The 18399-nt window shown below is 38.2% G+C and overlaps 1 protein-coding gene across 1 annotated transcript in view; it reads left to right on the top strand.

Annotated features, from left to right (window-relative positions):
* LOC146002241 (DNA topoisomerase 2-binding protein 1-like) overlaps positions 1–18399 on the top strand; it is a 217447-nt gene that overhangs the window by 168386 nt on the left and 30662 nt on the right. Inside the window, exons 3-4 of the mRNA XM_083139958.1 lie at positions 2198–2396; positions 14701–14920. Coding sequence (XP_082996084.1) covers positions 2219–2396; positions 14701–14920 — 398 coding nt within the window. The 5' untranslated portion in view covers positions 2198–2218. The remainder of the gene's footprint in view (positions 1–2197; positions 2397–14700; positions 14921–18399) is intronic.

The raw sequence follows: 18399 nt of genomic DNA, 5'->3' as shown, positions 1-18399 counted from the left end.
AACCCATTATGAGCAGCATTTTATACTTTTACCTTTCACTCATATTTATTGAAAATTTATTAATGTTTTTAGTCCTTTTGTCTCTCTTAATGAACCCACAACTCATTGCTTATTACAAGAGTTGCAGCTGTGAAACAGACCAAAATATGAAAGCAATATTTCAGGTGCGTTAAATGCTGAAACCACCACCACTACTCGACTCGATGATTAAGTGAATTTTGAGAGATAAACACAATTTACGTGTGTTTTTGCTCGAAATATATTTTATTAAAATGTTAGTTGACGTGAAGGCTTAAAATGCGCAATTTTTTAAATATAATTTCTATGCGTTATTATTGTATACAGAGAAGACTAGATCCCTCATAGACTTCATTCAAATCGTCCTCATCGAACATCGTTTTACTCAGTATATCTGTTTAAATGTGCGACATAAAATAATACTGGAAAAATGATGTTCTCTTTAAGTCCACTTTATGCACAAGTAGGCTAATTGGGACTGGACTTACAGTTTAAAGTGGGATCCGAACCACTATATACCTTCGCCGGGCAAGAAAAGCTATAAAAATTGGGACAAAAAACCTGCAGTACAGCAATACTCCATTTGCAATATGAGAAATATTTCTTTCATTATTTTATGCTGCGACAATACTTTGGATCGCCTCGACGGAACGCACTTGCGCGATTCTCGCAGCGAAGCGGCAACGCTGTGGAAGCCGCCTGCTGCCCGCGGAGTCTGAGATTGGCCGCACTCCGCCATAGGTCATGCACCCGTTTACCATATTAGGAATGCGAAAGAATAATTAATATCTGGAACTGTATTTGATGTACACATGCCAAACTTCTGGAATTTGATCAAATGCGTTATATCAACAGTTTTTTGCAATTTCATTGAATTTGTAATTATGCATTTCAAGTTTGCACGTTTCCCTAAAATGTCAATTTTTGAGGTATCTAGTAAAAATATGCATTTTATTTTTTCTACAGAGGTGCAAAAATAATCAAACTTCAAGTAGGCCTACACAAAATCTCAAAATTATATGTACAGTCGATTATGAACTGTATGGTGTTAAGTTCGTGAAAATTGGGAGGAAAAAGTACACTTTTAAGTGAATTTTTCATTATAGCAAGACAAAGTTAAGAAAAAATTTCAGATAACGCTTATTAAAAGTAGATACTTGGAAGCTTTCTGGTGAGGTATATTTGACTTTTCTCCTCCCACGGAGTACAATTTTACAAGCACGTAAACCGAGAGCTGAATATTTTTGTCACGGATAGTAGTGATGTGACGAGTTAGTATCTCGGTAACTAGCCTTCTTATTTTATACTGGAAATATACAAGTATTGGCATCGATATCGGAAAATGGTGGTATTGGCTCAGCTCTAATAAGAAGACATGTCTTCATACTGTATCACACCATACAAGGTGGTCCAAATACCAGTACAAAGCTTAACTTGTACATATTTTTGCAGCGTTGAATAGGAATATCTGTATAAATTAATAAAATAATGTAAATATATATTGATATGAAATTAAGGAATCAACAACGTATTCTTTGCATCACATTTGTAACTACTCAGATGTAGAGGTTCATAGAGGTTGTCCCATAAGAATGTATACACACCTTAACAGGAATATGAAAATCAAGTAAGTGTCCATTGCATTCTTCAGCACTGGCATTGGAATATTTACATTCCAAGAAGAGTACATGCTCATGATGCAGACCAGAGAGTGCATTTTTTGTAAGTAGTACTTGGAAGAAGTGTGCTGAACAGAAGGTATACAGAAAAGTACCCTCTGCGTTCACCAGACCTCACACCACTAAGATTTTCTGTACAGGGTTACATGAAAGATAAACTTTACTGTACAAAACTGGCAAGAGTCGACGAATTGGGAGGCATCCATTGAACGAGAATGCAAACAAAATTATTATTCTTGATGTTTGATTCCAATGCTTCACGTTTCCAGCAGTGCCTGGACCAGTACGGTCATCAGTTTGAAAAAAGAAAATTATTCATGTCTGTAGATTTTTAAATTTTTTGAAAATGAACTTCTCTTAATAATAATGACTGGCGTTCTAATCATTCAAATCATATATACATTTTATTGGGACACCCTGTATTTTAAGATTTTGATAGATATTGTATTAGTATATTTTCCAAAGGAAGATGTAAAGGAAAAATGTTTTTATCATTTCAGGCACAAAAGTTGGAAGAGAAGATGACTAGAAGGATTGCATTTTCTAAAATTTTAACTGATGACAGGGAAGAGCTTACCCGGATGGCTCAAGTTCTTGGAGCTCATGTCCTTGTGAGCAAGGAATTTGATCCAACATGCACACATGTTATAGTATCAACATTTTCACAGACAGAAAAAATCACTGCTGCTCTAGCATCAGGTAAAAATTATAATTTACAAGAATAACATTTGTTTGCGATTAGGTACATGATCTTTCTTCCGAAGGTAGGGGACAAGCAAACACAAACACAGTTCAGTTAGAAGATATAGTATTTCTGCAACTATCTATACCAGTCTTACTTGTAACTCTCAATCCTTCATAATAATTAACACAATTGACTGAGGCATTTGAAATTTTATGTGTGAAATATATCATTTTAGACTGGCCTTCATTTTCCATTGCTCCATGCTCACCCAACTGCGTAACCATTTTCTGCAAACATATTTTATTTCTGTGTTCACTGAATTCATGTTGTATCACTGTTTTATGTTTTGATTCTTTGGTAATTATTTTATTTGACTCCATTCACATATTACTTTTGCTATTTCTGGCTAAATGAACTTTGAACTCTGATATTTGTCTTGATTGAGGAATAACCGTTACGAACATGACTTGCTGAACCAAATGGTGAGAAAGAAGAAGACCTGTGTAGAGTGTTTGATTCACATGACCCAGAAATAATGGTGTTGAGAAGTCATTGAAAAGTGATCATCATAGCAACAAATCTTATGAAGATGAACCTAATTTACTTGTCCTTTCTCCTCAATATATTAATAAGAATGAAACTACGAAGTAGAATGTACATCCCTCTCATCAACAAGTAATAAATTATTCAATTTATTACTTATTTTATGCAAATTAATCAAAATTAAATTCCTAATAAAATTATGAAAATTGCTATGTTTTTCTTGATATATTGTATTTGGTAATAGGTAATCAGTAATATTGTATTTGTTATTATACAAAAAGACTAGATAAATTTTAACTTATAAGTGATATATATATTAGGCAATTAAATGTTTATAGACTTAATATGATAAATGTAAAAATACATTTAAAAGAATGACAAAAAACTGAATCCATATGCGAGTGCCATGCTCACCATATACCAACCACGTTACTCTGGAACAGGTATACCAACGAAGGGTTAAATATCATCAATAAGCAGAGAAAATCCATTTTTCAATGCTTCAAACGAGGATCTTCATCAGGAAAAGAAAAGGATGATGATAAGAGCTGAGGGATGAAGGTCTACTTTGGTAAACTCTCCCTGCTAATTTCAGACTCTCTAAGATCTTACATGTTTATGTGTATAGAAAGATTTGGGGACATTTAATTGTCTACAATAAAATACTGATTATTTGATTTGTTTATTAAATAAAATTGTCAACAAATTTACAATGTGTTACTATGCCATATATTGGTGCAACTATTATGGCATAGAGCCAGCCTAATATATATGTATTATAGCCTACTACATATTTATGGCAGGATTGTAAAAATGAACTTTAAGTAGTACAATAGAACTCAAAAACAAATAATATTTTTTTAGTTGGGAGTATTAATCAATACTGAGAATACAATTGTGTCTCATTTGGTTGAAAACAACATTTACTATTTTTGACCATTTTCAGCTTTCGTAGAGACCCTTGCAGGTTTTTTTTTAGTCATGACTAGAGCTAGGGTAAAGTGTGTGCCTCAAAAGATTAAATGAAGATATTTTTTATTGTAAGATGTAACTAAAGTGAAGGAGAAAATACAAAAGATAGCAAATGCTCCCTCAATCTAAAAGGAAAGAAAGAAAAAAGAAGGAAAGATAAAATAATCGACAAACCCACTCGAATCGTAGCAAATAGTAAAACACACTCGATGTTATAGCAATAGATAATGACACACAGATATACCTACCTACCTACTACACCAATAACAGTTAGACGTGACTTTAATAAGGTCATCAATGATGAATTGGAAAGAATGTCCTGGTGGTGTGATTCCAATAGACTCATATTAAATCCCAACAAATCCACATACATATTACTGGGGAGCAGACAATCAATTACGAACGACAAGTATAACAACATTGTCTTGAAAATATGTTGGACATAGCATACTGCATAAAGCAACATCTAAAAGCCTGGGTTTGATGATTGATAGTTCTCTTACTTGGACAGAACCAGTGGCATACGCAAGGGGGGGGGGGGTTACCGGGTTTAACCCCCCCCCTTGAGCTTTTGAAATATTATTCAAAATGCTGTAGAAAAAAATTAAAATGGCTAATTTATCACGGTCAAAGATCTGCGACAGTAATAATAATAATAATAATAATTTGAATTATTATTCCCATGCAGCACGAAGAAAAACTTAACATTCCAAACACAATCTCCGCTTCAAACGCCGTACCCTTTTGTGAATGAAGACAGTGGATCTTCGAAATTAATAGGATTGAACCATTAAATTGTGCAACGCGGAAGTACGAAATCTTCTAAATTTCACGTAAGTAACAATCTAAGCGGCCGCAAAGTTCAATTTTGCAATTTTTTTTTTGCAAATAGTCGCGCAGTGACTCTCGCGAGAATTGTGAAAATTCCTTGCTTCGTCGCAGTGTGCCGACCTTATTGCAAACGTTCTTCCCGGTACTGATTTCACATCCCCTTGTGCACTCTCAAGTGATGCTGAGTCTACATCCACATCATTAAATAATGTTGAAGAAGTGCTTTGTGAATCACCTAGAAGTGATAAATGTGTTGGAATGTCTATAAACTTACTTTTCAACGAAAACATAGACTCAGTGGAATTTAGCAACATGTGTTCTCGCGCTTCATCATTATCCTTTGCAAGTTCCATAGGTAAAGGTAATGTAAATTCCCCCGTGCATATAGCACCGTGCCATGAAGGCACACGTAGTGCTGTGGTGGGCCCCAAAGATTCTCGAACTATTTTGCAGGTGATGTGATCAGCACCATGCTCCGGCAGCCTTCATCCCCTAGGGTTGCTCTCAGGTACCCATTGCTATGAGGCTGGGTGCGGAGACAAGGCTGGATAAATTCCAACCAATTCCGGGAATTGAACCTGGATCTCCCACGAAGTTGTCAGGCTAGACCACCACGGCTTCTTGAATGAGTTTCATATTTCGATTATTTCAATAAATTAAATATATTTGCTTGTTTTTATGGATTTTCTTCACACTTAAAATGTCTCACTTATCATATACAAATAACCGTTGACTAGACAATTATTTTGTAACAAAGAAACAAAAGAAATGTAATTTTGTTCTATTTCTTTCATAAATAGCAGCTGCATTAGTAGTAATTATTAGTAGTAATTAAACTAATTAATTAATTAATTCTAAGAATTATTAATTAATTTATTATTATTATTAATTAATTAAAGTATAATAAAACAATGGAAATGTGAATTTGTAGAAAGTTTTCGAAATAACACCCCCCTTGATGAAATCCTGCGTACGCTACTGGACAGAACACATCAATGGACTATGTAGAAAAGCATTCTACATTCTCAGAAATTTATGTAGGTCTCAAAATTATCTAACCGAAAAAGTTGAACTGAAGCTTGCCAGGCTTTTATTGTGGTCACTCTTTGATTACTGTGATGTAGTTTATGCCCCTGGGGTTTCAGCCAAAGATAAGAGGAAAATTCAGGTGATGCAAAATTCTTGTATATGATTTGCATTGAACATAAGAAGACATGAACATATATCTTGCCTCATTTGACCACAAAGAAAATAGTCACAAGAAGGCATCTGCACTATATCATTTTCATAAATTACGAGTAAAAGTAAGTAAACCAAATTATCTATTCAGAAAACTTAAAATAGGCACTCAAATACTCTCACACTCCACGCAAGGGCATAAGCAACTTTTTACATGCCATTGCAGTACTAACTAACTAACTAAATAACTAACTCTCTAGCCTTCTTAAACCCGAAGGTTCATGGCTGCAGCAATACAGGCCTTCCATCTGTCCCTATCTTGAGCAATATCTATATACTCTTTTCCATCCCTACCGATTTCCTTTAGGTCCATCTCAATGTTGCCCCTCCATCTTAGTCTTGGCCTTCCTACAGGTCTCTTACCATCAGGTTTCCCAACAAGAATCCTGTAAACTCCTCTTTCCTCTCCCATTCGTGCCACATGGCCTGCCCACCTAAGTCTTCTTGATTTAATTATTCTAATAATATCTGGACATGAATACAAATTATGTACTTCTAAATTATGTAACCTTCTCCACTCGCCTTTCTCCTCATCCCTTTTAGGTCCAAATATTTTCCTGAGGATCTTATTTTCAAATACTCTCAATTTATGTTCCTCTTTCAATGTAAGGGACCAAGTTTCACACCCATATAATACTACAGGCAAAATTACTGTTATGTATATTTTAACTTTCAGTTTCTTAGATATTAAATGAGAAGACAAAAGTTTATGAAGAGAGAGGTAACATGCATTTCCTGAATTAAGCCTAATTTTTATTTCCACTTTAATATAATTCTCATTTGTTAATATTACTCCTAAGTATTTGAATTTGGAAACTGGTTCAAACGAGTTGTTATCAAATTAGATTTTGATTATATTACCTAACACTTGGTTTCGGCCTGTAAGTATATTTTTAGTTTTCTCTTTGTTAACTTCCAAACCTATCTCTTTAGCAGTTTTGAAAAATATTTTAGCATTATTCTTAATTGTATTTATATCATCCCCTAATAAGTCTACATCATCTGCATATGCTAACAACTGAGTCACATCATTTAATTTTAGTCCTCCTTTAGTTTCTTTTACCTTCCTAACAGCATATTCTAAGTCAAAATTAAAGAGCAATGGAGATAATGCATCTCCTTGTTTTAACCCACCATGAATTGTAAATTTGTCAGACACATTAATACCCACACGAATTTTACTTTCTGTTTCACTGGTGCATACTTTTATCATACTAACAAGCTTCTTAGGTATTCCAAACTCTACTAATATATTATATAATTTATCTCTTTTGACAGAATCATATGCTTTTTTGAAATCAATGAATAGCTGATGGACATCTTGATTATATTCCCACCTTTTTTCAAGTGTCTGTCTGATGTGAAAAATTTGATCTGTTGTGTTTAAATCCACATTGATAATCACCTATAATTTCATTAGCATATGGGGTTAGTCTTCTTAAAAGAATGTTGGATAATATTTTACATGTTGTTGAGACGACAAATTCCACGGTAATTATTGCAGTTCATTTTATCACCTTTTTTAAACACAGGAACAATTATGGATTCTTTCCACTGTTGAGGGATTTCTTCTTTATTCCATATTAAACAAATTAATTTATGAATTTGACATATTAACGAATTTCCACCATATTTAATTAACTCAGCTGGTATTAAATCAATGCCAGGTGCTTTGTTATTCTTTATCATTTTAATAGCATCTTTAACTTCAGTCAAGTTAGGTTCTGGAACTAAAGGTTCTGCTGTGTGTACTTAATTTACTTCTGATTTATCTCCTACATGAACATTTAAAAGGTCATTAAAGTAGTTCTTCCATCCATTTAGAATATCGCTTGGGTCAGCTAGAAAATCACAGCCTTTTCTTTTATCAAGTTTACTTTAGGTTGCCACCCATTTCTAAATTCATTCACACCTTTATATAAATCTCTGATATTTTTGTTTTTGCTCTTTGTTTCAATTTCGTTAATTTTGCTTTTCAAGTAATCTCTTTTTTTACTTCTAAACGTGCGGTTAACTTCTGGCTTTGTTCTATTATAATTGCTTAGATTTGTATCATCAGAGTTATTTAACCACCTAAGTCTAGCCTGATTTCTTATTTCTATTAGATTATGATATTAGTTATTAAACCATGGCTTACTTTTTCTTGGTTTATGGTATCCGTATCCTATACTTTCTTTAGCTGCTGATTCTATTACATTACGTATGTGCTCCCAATTCTTATTTCCGTCTGTTTCATTTATATTTTCATCATCATTTAAATCCTGCAAAGCATAAATCTATTTGATGTTTTATTTGGTAATCTTTCTTAATTCTTTCATCAGCAAAGTTTCCTGTATTAAATTTTATAACTTTTAGATTTTGTTGCTTATGATTTATCACTGTGAGTCTTTCTCTTAATTTAGCAATTAATAAATAATGGTCACTGGCACTATGTGTACGAACGTCAATTATACTACACTGGTCAAAACAATTAGGGGAGCAAGCAAGAAATCCCAAAACCAAAGTTGGAAAGTCAAAAGTAGCAATGTATGTTGATGAAGTGAGTGTGTCCTCAACCAGTACAATTCATCTGTGATGAATCATCAGCATGAAGAGCTGTCTAGTGACACCATAAGGCACGTGGCAGAATTTGTGATATGAGGAGCAATCATGAGGTCACTTGGGAACACCGGTTGTTTGGTGCTGGCAGACCGTAAGTGCAGGTGGGATTCAGTTGAGTAGTGTTGAATAGGAACGATGGCAGAACAATCGGGAATCTAGCGCATGGAGAGCCATTGGGAGGATGGAAACAGGGCAAACCCAACGTGAGGTGGCTGCAGCCCTTGGTGTGTCACGCAGTGTCATTTCCAGGTTGTGGACACGATTTCAACAGACAGGTACAGTACGAAGGAGGCCTGGGCAAGGTCGCCCACGGTCAACAACAGTTAGGGAAGACCGGTACTTAGCATTGTCGACTCGCAGGATTAGGCAGCAAACTGCAACTGACTTGCAACGCGGCCTTGTTTTGGCAACAGGACGAAGAGTCTCGGGCCAAACTGTACGAAATCGCCTGCGGGAAAGGGGTCTTTATGCAAGAAGACCAATGGTGTGTGTCCCTCTGAATGCCCAACACCGTAGGGCCCGCAGACAGTGGGCTGTGGAACATCGTGAGTGGGGACATGGAGAGTGGAGTTCAGTTCTCTTCTCGGATGAGTCGCGTTTCAGTCTCCAGTCAGATAATCGATGCATTCTCATCTGGAGGGAACGTGGGACTCGCAATTATCCCGCACATATGCGTGAAGTGTCTCAGTATGGTGGCGGTGGCTTAACGGTATGGGCAGGGATAAGTGTTGGTCGACGTACCCCCCCTGCACATTATCCGGAACGGTACTGTGACAGCCTTACGGTACCGGGATGAGATCCTCAGGCCTCATGTTGTCCCAATGGCTGCAGATATCGGTGATTGTTTCATTTTTGTGGACGATAATGCCAGACCTCACCAAGCACGTCTGGTTGACGCCATGCTACGGGATGAGGGTATCGAACGAATGGTATGGCCAGCATCCTCCCCAGACTTGAATCCCATTGAACATGTGTGGGACACATCGTGGGTTTAAATGTCTCTTCTTTGCCAATCTGTGAATTATAGTCACCTAACAGAATTTTCATATCATACTGAGAAAATTTATCAAAGGCCTGTTCTAACTCTGCATAAAAATCATCTTTAGTATCTTTATCTTCCGTTGGTGCATGTATGTTTATTAAAATAATTTTACACCATCTACCCTGTAAAACTTCATATGATATTCTACCATTAATAAATTCTACTGTTTTAAGAGCTGAGATAATTCTATTATTTATGAAAAAGCCTGTTCCACAATTATCATTTTCAGTACCACTATCGAAAAAAGTATAACTTTTAGTTTTAAAATTCCCTTCTCCTGGCCATCTAACTTCCTGGACAGCTACTACATCTAATTTATACTTAACTATCTCATTAACTGTGCACTGAAATGTCCTGGTCCGGTAAAGGCTCAAAACATTCCAGGTGCCTAATTTAATATCCTTATTCCTAATGTAGATCTTATCCTTAGTCCAGGGACCTCCCAAAGTAGTCCCCGCCTGGAGATCCGAATGGGGGACTATTTTACCTCTGGAATATTTTACCTTGCGAACATCCATGGAATATTTTACCTTGAACATCCATGGCCTCATATTGCTGTTTCTTGACATGTCTTTTTACAGTGCAGAGTTGTCAGCTCGACACCTAATCCCCAATATGAATGGATGACCACACCTGTCGTTGGTCAGCGGATCCCTCGGAGGGTCATATTGTAGTCCACCAACCATACTCCACTTCTGCAGATTGTGGGACGCTCATAGAGCCATGACAGGACAGCTCTGTAAATCCCAACAGAGCAAAATGTTGACGATTTCACTCTGTTGGTTGACTAACTGCAGTGAACAAGTCACTGGGCGATGAAGTCGTCACATCCCTACTACGCCTGTCATTGCAGTACTGCCTCCTTCAAATCATGATTCTCTGTAAATGCAGTTTCAACCTGGAATAAATTGCCCACAACAATAACCAATCAACACAGCATGTTCTTAAAACCAAAGCAAAGGACTATCTTCTATGTAAACAGTTTGAATCTAGAAGCACACATGAATAAAATACATCCCACAATGGATTAATGTCAGTGTAAGAACTTGATATTACTTCATGTAAAATATTTCTCTTCTTGCACCATTAAACATTCACACACATGCATTTACATGTATGTGCCTATGTATATATACTTATTATTGTATTTAATGTATGTATTGAAAATGTAGTTTTATGTGTATACATATACTCCCTAATTGTATGTTTAGTTCTAATTTGATTTCCAATTGTCCATACATTTTTCTCTAATCTTTCTTACTTACTTATTTACTATTATTATTTTGTTTTATTTTCTTTTTTCCTATTGGATATATACCGGGTGGTCCATTTATAAGGATAGTATGGAATATCGCATGCAGAATGCATCCAATCGAAAAATTGCACAGAATAAAAGTTTGATATTATTGAGGGGGTAAGTCAATGCCGAAAAAATTTCGTCGCTGCCACCCACCCCTTAGGGTGGGGGGTGGGGGGGGTAAATTTGAAATTTCAAATGGAACACCCCCATTCGTTTTACATATTTGGATTCAGTGTGGAAAAAGAAGAATTTTTGGTTTGAAAAATTTTGTAAAAAAATTGCAACCTTCGTACATTTATAAATATTTGCTAGTTCCAGATTCATTTTGTTCCCTTTATGTAAAAACGGTTTTGGTTTCCATTGAGAAATTGCATAAACAAATTTTATTCAAAAAATGTGTGCAAAGAATTTGGCAAAAGAAAATTGTCTGCAATTTATGTTCTTGTGTAACAATAAATAATATTAATTTGTTCTAACTCTTTGGTTTCAAGGAACAATTTCATATGAACAACAAAATTAATTATGTTACTACAAATTAGTTATCATTTGAGGTACACAAATAAATGTTTAAAGGAGCAAATGTTCAAAATAATGACCGTTCTCTTTAATGCATTTCAAAACACACTGTCTGAAGCTCCACACTGTTCGTCCCAAAATGTCAGGAGTGATAGAGGCACAAGAATCAATAATTTGTTGCCTTATGTTTTCTGGCGTTGTTGGAACTTCGTGGTAGCACTTTTTTTTTAAGTAGTCCCCAATGGCAGAAATCAGGCAACGTGAGATCGGGTGAATGAGCTGGCCAAGAAACGGGTCCTCCTTGTCCTATCCATCGACCAGGAAACTTTGTGTCCAACATGGCTCGAGCCTGAATGGAGTAGTGAGTAGTGTTGTTTATATGAAATTGTTCCTTGAAACCAAAGAGTTGGAACAAATTAATATTATTTATTGTTACCCAAAAACATAAATTGCAAACAATTTTATTTTGCCGAATTCTTTGCACACATTTTTTGAATGTTTTCAACGGAAACCAAAACCGTTATCACATAAAGGGAACATAATGAATCTGACACTACCAAATGTTTATAAATGTTTGAAGTTTGCAATTTTTTTTACAAAATTTTTCAAACAAAAAATTCTTCTTTTTCAACACTGATTCCAAATATGTAAAACGAATGGGGGTGTTCCATTTGAAATTTCAAATTTACCCCCCCCCCCCACCCCCTGGGGGGCAGCGACGAAATTTTTGCAGCAGTGACTTACCCCTTCAATAGTATCAAACTTTTATTCTGTGCAATTTTTCGATTGGATGCATTCTGCATGCGATATTCCAAACTATCATTATAAATGGACCACTCGGTATACTGTTTGTAGGAAATTTGTGTCAACTGTAGACTGTATTCTGACAAGGATTAGGTGGGAGAACAGCATATGCTGAACCTCGCCTGCTCAATAAAGATATATTATTATTATTATATTATATTATAGTATTTGCATGTAATTACATATACAAAAGTGCTCCCCTGTGGATAGCACCACGCCATGAAGGCGTATAGGGAGTGTGGGGGTAACGCCCCACACTTTCTTGATCCGGTCGTGAGTAGGGGTGATGTGATCAGCATTACGCCCCTGACCGCCTTTACCCCCAAGGTTTCCCCCAGGTACCCATGTTGTTCGACGCTCGGTGGGCGCCGGGGCCGCTTCCATCGTTAGAAAAGTTCCTGGATTTGAACCGGCCAGGGATCGAACCCGGGACCTTTAAGCATGGTAGTCAGACACGTTACCGACTGAGCCACCGCGGCCACATGTAATTACATATTCTATAGCTTTCTAGATACATACCTTTAACACAAAAATGTCAACGAATTATGTAACTGACATCATTCTGCTTAAGTTTTATGTTACATATTTTTACATATTTGCTAATTTACTTTGCATAGAACAACATATTTCATCAATTTTTTCCTATCTTGATCCTTTTTCCTATATTTTCGTCTCTGAAACATGAAAGAAATTGTATCTCATGTGATGCCATATTTTCTAATCATTGAGATGCATAGTGCTTAGGGTCACCTGAAATTGACTGCCAAGTGGAAGGACAGGCTGAAGATGACACACACATATATTCTGATTACATATTTTCGTTTTGCTTTTAGGTTTAGGCAAAGCACCTTGAAACTTGGCATCGGTTTGTAGACGCTTTTTTTTTTTTTTTTTTTAATGATTTGTTTCAAAAGTTACGAAGAGCTCTCACACATATTTACACATTCCACAATTATTTGCGATGTGAAATGTAATTAATAGTTGACAAGATTTGTTTCTTAAATATGTGTATATTGCAGTGCTTTTTTGAGTTTATAAATTTGATACAAATTTAAATTTGAACAACTTGTGTCTTTAAAATTACATTGAATATGTTCAAATAAAATAAATATGTAGCAGAATTCTTGAAATTGCTTGGATACTCTATTATTAGTAATATTACATATTCTATGATACTACATATTTAGCTACATATTTTTGATAATACATATTTAGGTACATATTTTATCAATTATTGTTACATATTTATGTACATATTTTGTACTTTGATATTACGTAAAATCTAGTCATCACTCAGTAACATGGTACTCATTGGCATATGCACGGGAAGCTGACGGGGCTGCAGAAAATATTTTTTTCCAAATGAAAGCATTAGAGGATGTGGAAGAACCCAAGGTGGTAATTGAAAATCCCCTTAAAATGACTTTCACTTTCTATTTTTTGTCTTTGAACAACTTTTAAAACGAAAGTTAAAAAATGGCAATTGCAAACTATTTTATTACGCATCACACCCCTTACAACACAGCTATGCAATATCCACCTTTACGATTCCAACCCAGTCCAGAAAGAAAACCCTGTGTACACTAGTGGTAAGAGCCACACTGGTCTTGTCGGTAGGGTGTCCGACTGCCATGCAGGAGACCCGGTTTTGATTTCTTGGTTGGGTGATCTAAGCTAGGAATTTTTTCGCCCTTGTCCCCACACAAAGCAAGTCTAAATCTCTTGATAAAGCACAGCTTCAGTTTTCATCTTAACCAACCTTGTGGTAGGGTTTTTTCATTGAATGAAAATATCTATTTTCTTAATTTCCAACTATACCTGAATAGGGAGCGATTAAATAAATGTTATAAAAAAGGGGTAAAAAGAAAGACAGGTCAAGAATTTTGGATTTCTTAGTTTGATAGACACACTGTATATGCACGGGAACTTTACCTTTTTTTACCTTACACTAGTAAAACCACCAGCATCACCTGCGTGCATGCTTATGTATAAACAATAATTATATGAATCACTAATTATGTTACACAAATTGCCATGTACTTTTTGTTGTGAACCTGTTTTTCTTGTAACCAATGGATCCTTTATTTGATATTCTGTGGAGCCACATTCATGGACGTCTGCGGGATTTTTTCCAGGGAGGGGCAAGAAAGGTATTTTTTTCCAGGGGGCAAAGGAGGCGTATTTTCCCCCATAATAGTGATGCTCCCTCAAAAAACTGTTTTAGTCTGAAATTAACATGTTCCTTCAATGCACTTATAATAATTACCATAAAATACTGTGACTGAAATGAAATTATATGTGAAATATATAATTTTTGAGGTACCCCCCCCCCAATTCCGGACGTGCATGGGTACATTGCACAGTGGTTCAGATTTCACTTTAAACTCAAGATTCAGTCCTAATTAACCTACTTGAGCATAGGTTGACTTTAAAAATGTTTTTCTCATGGATATTCACTTTTCTATTGCAGGAAAATGGATTTTACACAAAACTTACATCGAGTATAGTTACTTGCAAGGTGACTGGTTAGATGAAGAAGAATATGAATTTGGAAAGGAGTGTTGCCACAGTGTATTAAATGTAGTACAACGATGCAGGCAGCTTGTGTTGGTTAAAAGACGTCCAATGCTCACGGATTGGAATGTCAGCATTCTGGTAAAGGACAAGAAAGATAGAGAGAGTTTAATGAGGTTTGTTTGTCATTTATTATATATTTCAATTGCACATTTTATTTGTTATTAATTTAAATGGCACAGGTTCACAAAACTATTGTATTTTCCTTATTTTATGTCACTCTTTTTCGATACATAAGCTGTACTGGGTTATATTGTGTATTTACCGCGATTTACATCTCCCATCTTCCACATTTATACCGATAAATTTTTGTACCTTTTTCCCTAGGTTCAAACATATTCAGTACCTCAAGTTCTGTGGAATATAACAGTAATACTGTAATTGGCAATTGACAGGTATTTACTCAAATCATAACACAATGCTTAATTCCCTGTGTATATATATATATATATATATATATATATATATATATATATATATATATATATATATATATATATATATAATGGATAAAAGCAAGGAGGGCCAAAAGGGCTAAGTAAAAATCAAAGAAGGTAAAAGGAAACGCTCACCGGACAGTAGAAAGATTCAAAATTTTCGCTAATTTATAGCATCATCGGTGTGAGGAGAAATAGACGGAACCGGAAGTTGGGGCACTGCAGAGTTGCCAGGTCCCCATCGAAGAAGCGGTGCGTAGAACGAAAAAACACTTTCGTCACCAGGCTCGTCGTAAACTGTGAGTGTGTAGGAAGAGTTGGGAGGGCGGGAGGGACGGGATGGTTTGGGGGGGAAGGTGGGTGAGAGATGGGTATTACTGGGTGGCCTTGTTCAGGCCAGGTGGAGTGGTTGCACTCATGGCTGATATATAGGCCCTTTCCCATCTTTTGCGAACAGAGGTGTTGGCTGGTTTGGGTAGGAGATGGATGATCGCTACACGGAAGCAGTCGTTGAAACTGATGTTGTGGTGGTTGGTGTGGACGGCGACAGTGAAGTCCAGGTTGTGGGTGGAGGAGCGGTGGTTATTGATGCGGAGGTAGAGGGCCGTTGATGTTTCCCCCAGGTAAAAATCACAACAGATGTTGCAGGTGAGGATGTAGATAAGGTTTGAGGCATGGCAGGTCCCTTTGGGATGAAGGGTAAATTTGCCAGTGGCCGTGTGCACCTGGAGGGTGTGAGAAGTGATGAGGATGGGGCAGGTCTTGCACCTGGGGCGGTTGCATTTATGGGCAGGGGGGTGTTGGATGTGTGGTGAAGGAGTGTTGTGGACCAGGATGTTTTGGAGGTTGGGGGGGCGTTTGAAAACCACCCTGGGTTTGTCGGGAAATATGCTTTTGGTTTCAGGATCACTGTAGAGAATTGGGAGAAGAGAGTGCAGTGTGTGCCTGATTTTGTTGAGGTGGGGATGGTATTGGGTGATGAGTGCAGGTGGGTTGGTGGCAGCAGGTTCCTTGGTGGTAGTGGTGTGTGAGGCAGCTCGGGCCTGGTGTAGGCGGAGGTTATAATTCTGGCGGGAGGTGGGTGAAGTGTTCAGGCGCTGTCCCCTGAGGGCCAGAGAGAATGGAATGGCTTTTTTGGTGTGGAACGGGTGGGAGCTGGAGAAGTGTAGGTACTGCATGTGGTTGGTGGGTTTTATGTGGATGGAGGTAGTCAGGTGTCCTCCCTCGATGTGCACGTCCACATCTAGGAAGGTGATCTGGTTGGGGGAGTGCGTCCAGGTGAATTTTAGGGAACGGAAGTGGTTAAGTTCGTCCAGGAAAGCTGACAAGGATGGTTCTCCATGTGTCCAGAGCATGAAGATGTCGTCGATGAAGTGGAGCCATAGGAGGGGTTGGAGGGGTTAGGTAGCCAAAAACTCTTGCTCAAGTTTGCCCATGAAGAGGTTTGCATAGGATGGGGCCATTCTGGTACCCATGGCTGTACCTCGGATCTGTAGGAAATTTTGGTTTTCAAAGGTGAAGTTGTTACAAGTGAGGACAAGGTGGGCTAGGTGGGTCAGGAAGTTGGTGCTGGGGTTGTGAGGTTTGGGTCTGCTATTGAGATAGAATTCTATGGAGCGGAGGCCATGGGAGTGAGGTATGTTGGTGTAGAGGGAAGTAACATCGATGGTGGCAAGGATGGTATCTGGGGGCAATGGTGGAAGGGTGCTGATTTTCTGGAGGAAGTGGTTGGTGTCACGGAGGTAGGAGGGCAGAGCTTTCACAAGAGGCTGGAGATGGGAGTCAACAAAGGCTGAGATTCTTTCTGTGGGTGAGTTATAGCTGGACACAATGGGTCTACCGGGATTGCCAGGTTTGTGGATTTTGGGCAAAAGATAGAAGGTGGGGGTGCGGGGATTGTCGGGTATTAACATGGCGGTGGTACGAGCTGTAAGGCCTTCAGGGGGGCCGCGGGTGTGGATGAAGTCCTGGATTTTGTTGAGGTGTTCGGCGGATAGGTCAACTGTGGTGGGTTTGTAGGTGGAGGGGTCAGCCAGCTGGCGGTTGGCTTCCGCCAGGTAGTCTTGAGAGTTCAAGACCACCGTGGTGGACCCTTTGTCAGCTGGGAGGATTTTGATGTTGGGGTTGTTGCGGAGGTCTCTGAGAGCTTTCTGTTGGGGGGGGGGGGGGTTGAGGTTAGGTTGGTTGTGAAAGTTATTTAAGAATGAGCTGTCAGAGGTGGTGGAAATGACGGCAGTGATGTATCTTTCCAAGGGGTGGTTGGTGGGCAGGGGGGGGGGTGGATCTTGGGAGGAGGGGGGGCTAAATTGAAGGAGGCTCGGGTGGGTTTCACTGGTGGTAGTTTGGAGTGAGGGATTTTTGGCCCAGAAATGTTGCCATCGGAGGCTGCGAGCAAATGTGTGTATGTCAAAAAGTAGGCGGAATTTGTTGGGAGGAGTTGTGGGGGAGAAGGTCAGGCCTTTGGATAAAACAGCTATTTCATCAGTGCTCAGTTTATGGTTGGATAAATTGAGTACAGTCTGGTTGTTTTTGAGTGGGTTAGGGTCATTAGTGGTCAAGGATCTGGTAGGGGTGGGTTTGTCCGTGGACTGGTTGTTTCCCAAGGTGTGATGTGTGGGAGTACAGTTTTGGTTTTCAGGGGGGGTCTGTGGTGGTGTGGGAGGGGTGGGCAATGGTAAAGGGGGGTCGGGTAATAGCGGGCATGTTGGTGTGGGACTGAAATTGGGCGGCAGTGGAAGGGGAAGGGTGCAGCCAGTCTGAAAAGCTTGACGGCAGAGATTGGAGAGTTTTTGGAGGTGTTTAGTGTTAAGGTCACTGGCAATGGAATGGGCGGTGTACCAGAAGGAGTCTATTTTGTGATGGTGGTTACCTGGGGTCAGCAACAGGATTTTGGTAAGGGATTGAATAGAGATGGACAGTTCTCGGGCGCGATTTAGCTGGGATCGGTACATGGCGTGGGTCAGTTCAATAGCGAAATTTCTCGCTAGTGGGAGAATCGTGGGTTTTATGCTCGGGGGCATGGCGGAAAACGGCAGTTTGGGTGTGAGGCTTTTGGGTGTTAGGCCCAATATCAAACATGAGTGCAGGAAGCGTGCATGGGACGTAGCTTTGGTGTAGGAAACAATAAGAGATCGCAGGCGGTTCAGTTGATAGGAGTT

The sequence above is a fragment of the Lepisma saccharinum genome, chromosome 18 (assembly GCF_977018435.1).
Source record: "Lepisma saccharinum chromosome 18, izLepSacc3.1, whole genome shotgun sequence".
NCBI classification, from domain to species: Eukaryota; Metazoa; Arthropoda; class Insecta; order Zygentoma; family Lepismatidae; genus Lepisma; species Lepisma saccharinum.
The sequence above is the reverse complement of the archived record's forward strand: the minus strand, read 5'-3'. Positions and strand labels throughout refer to the sequence as shown.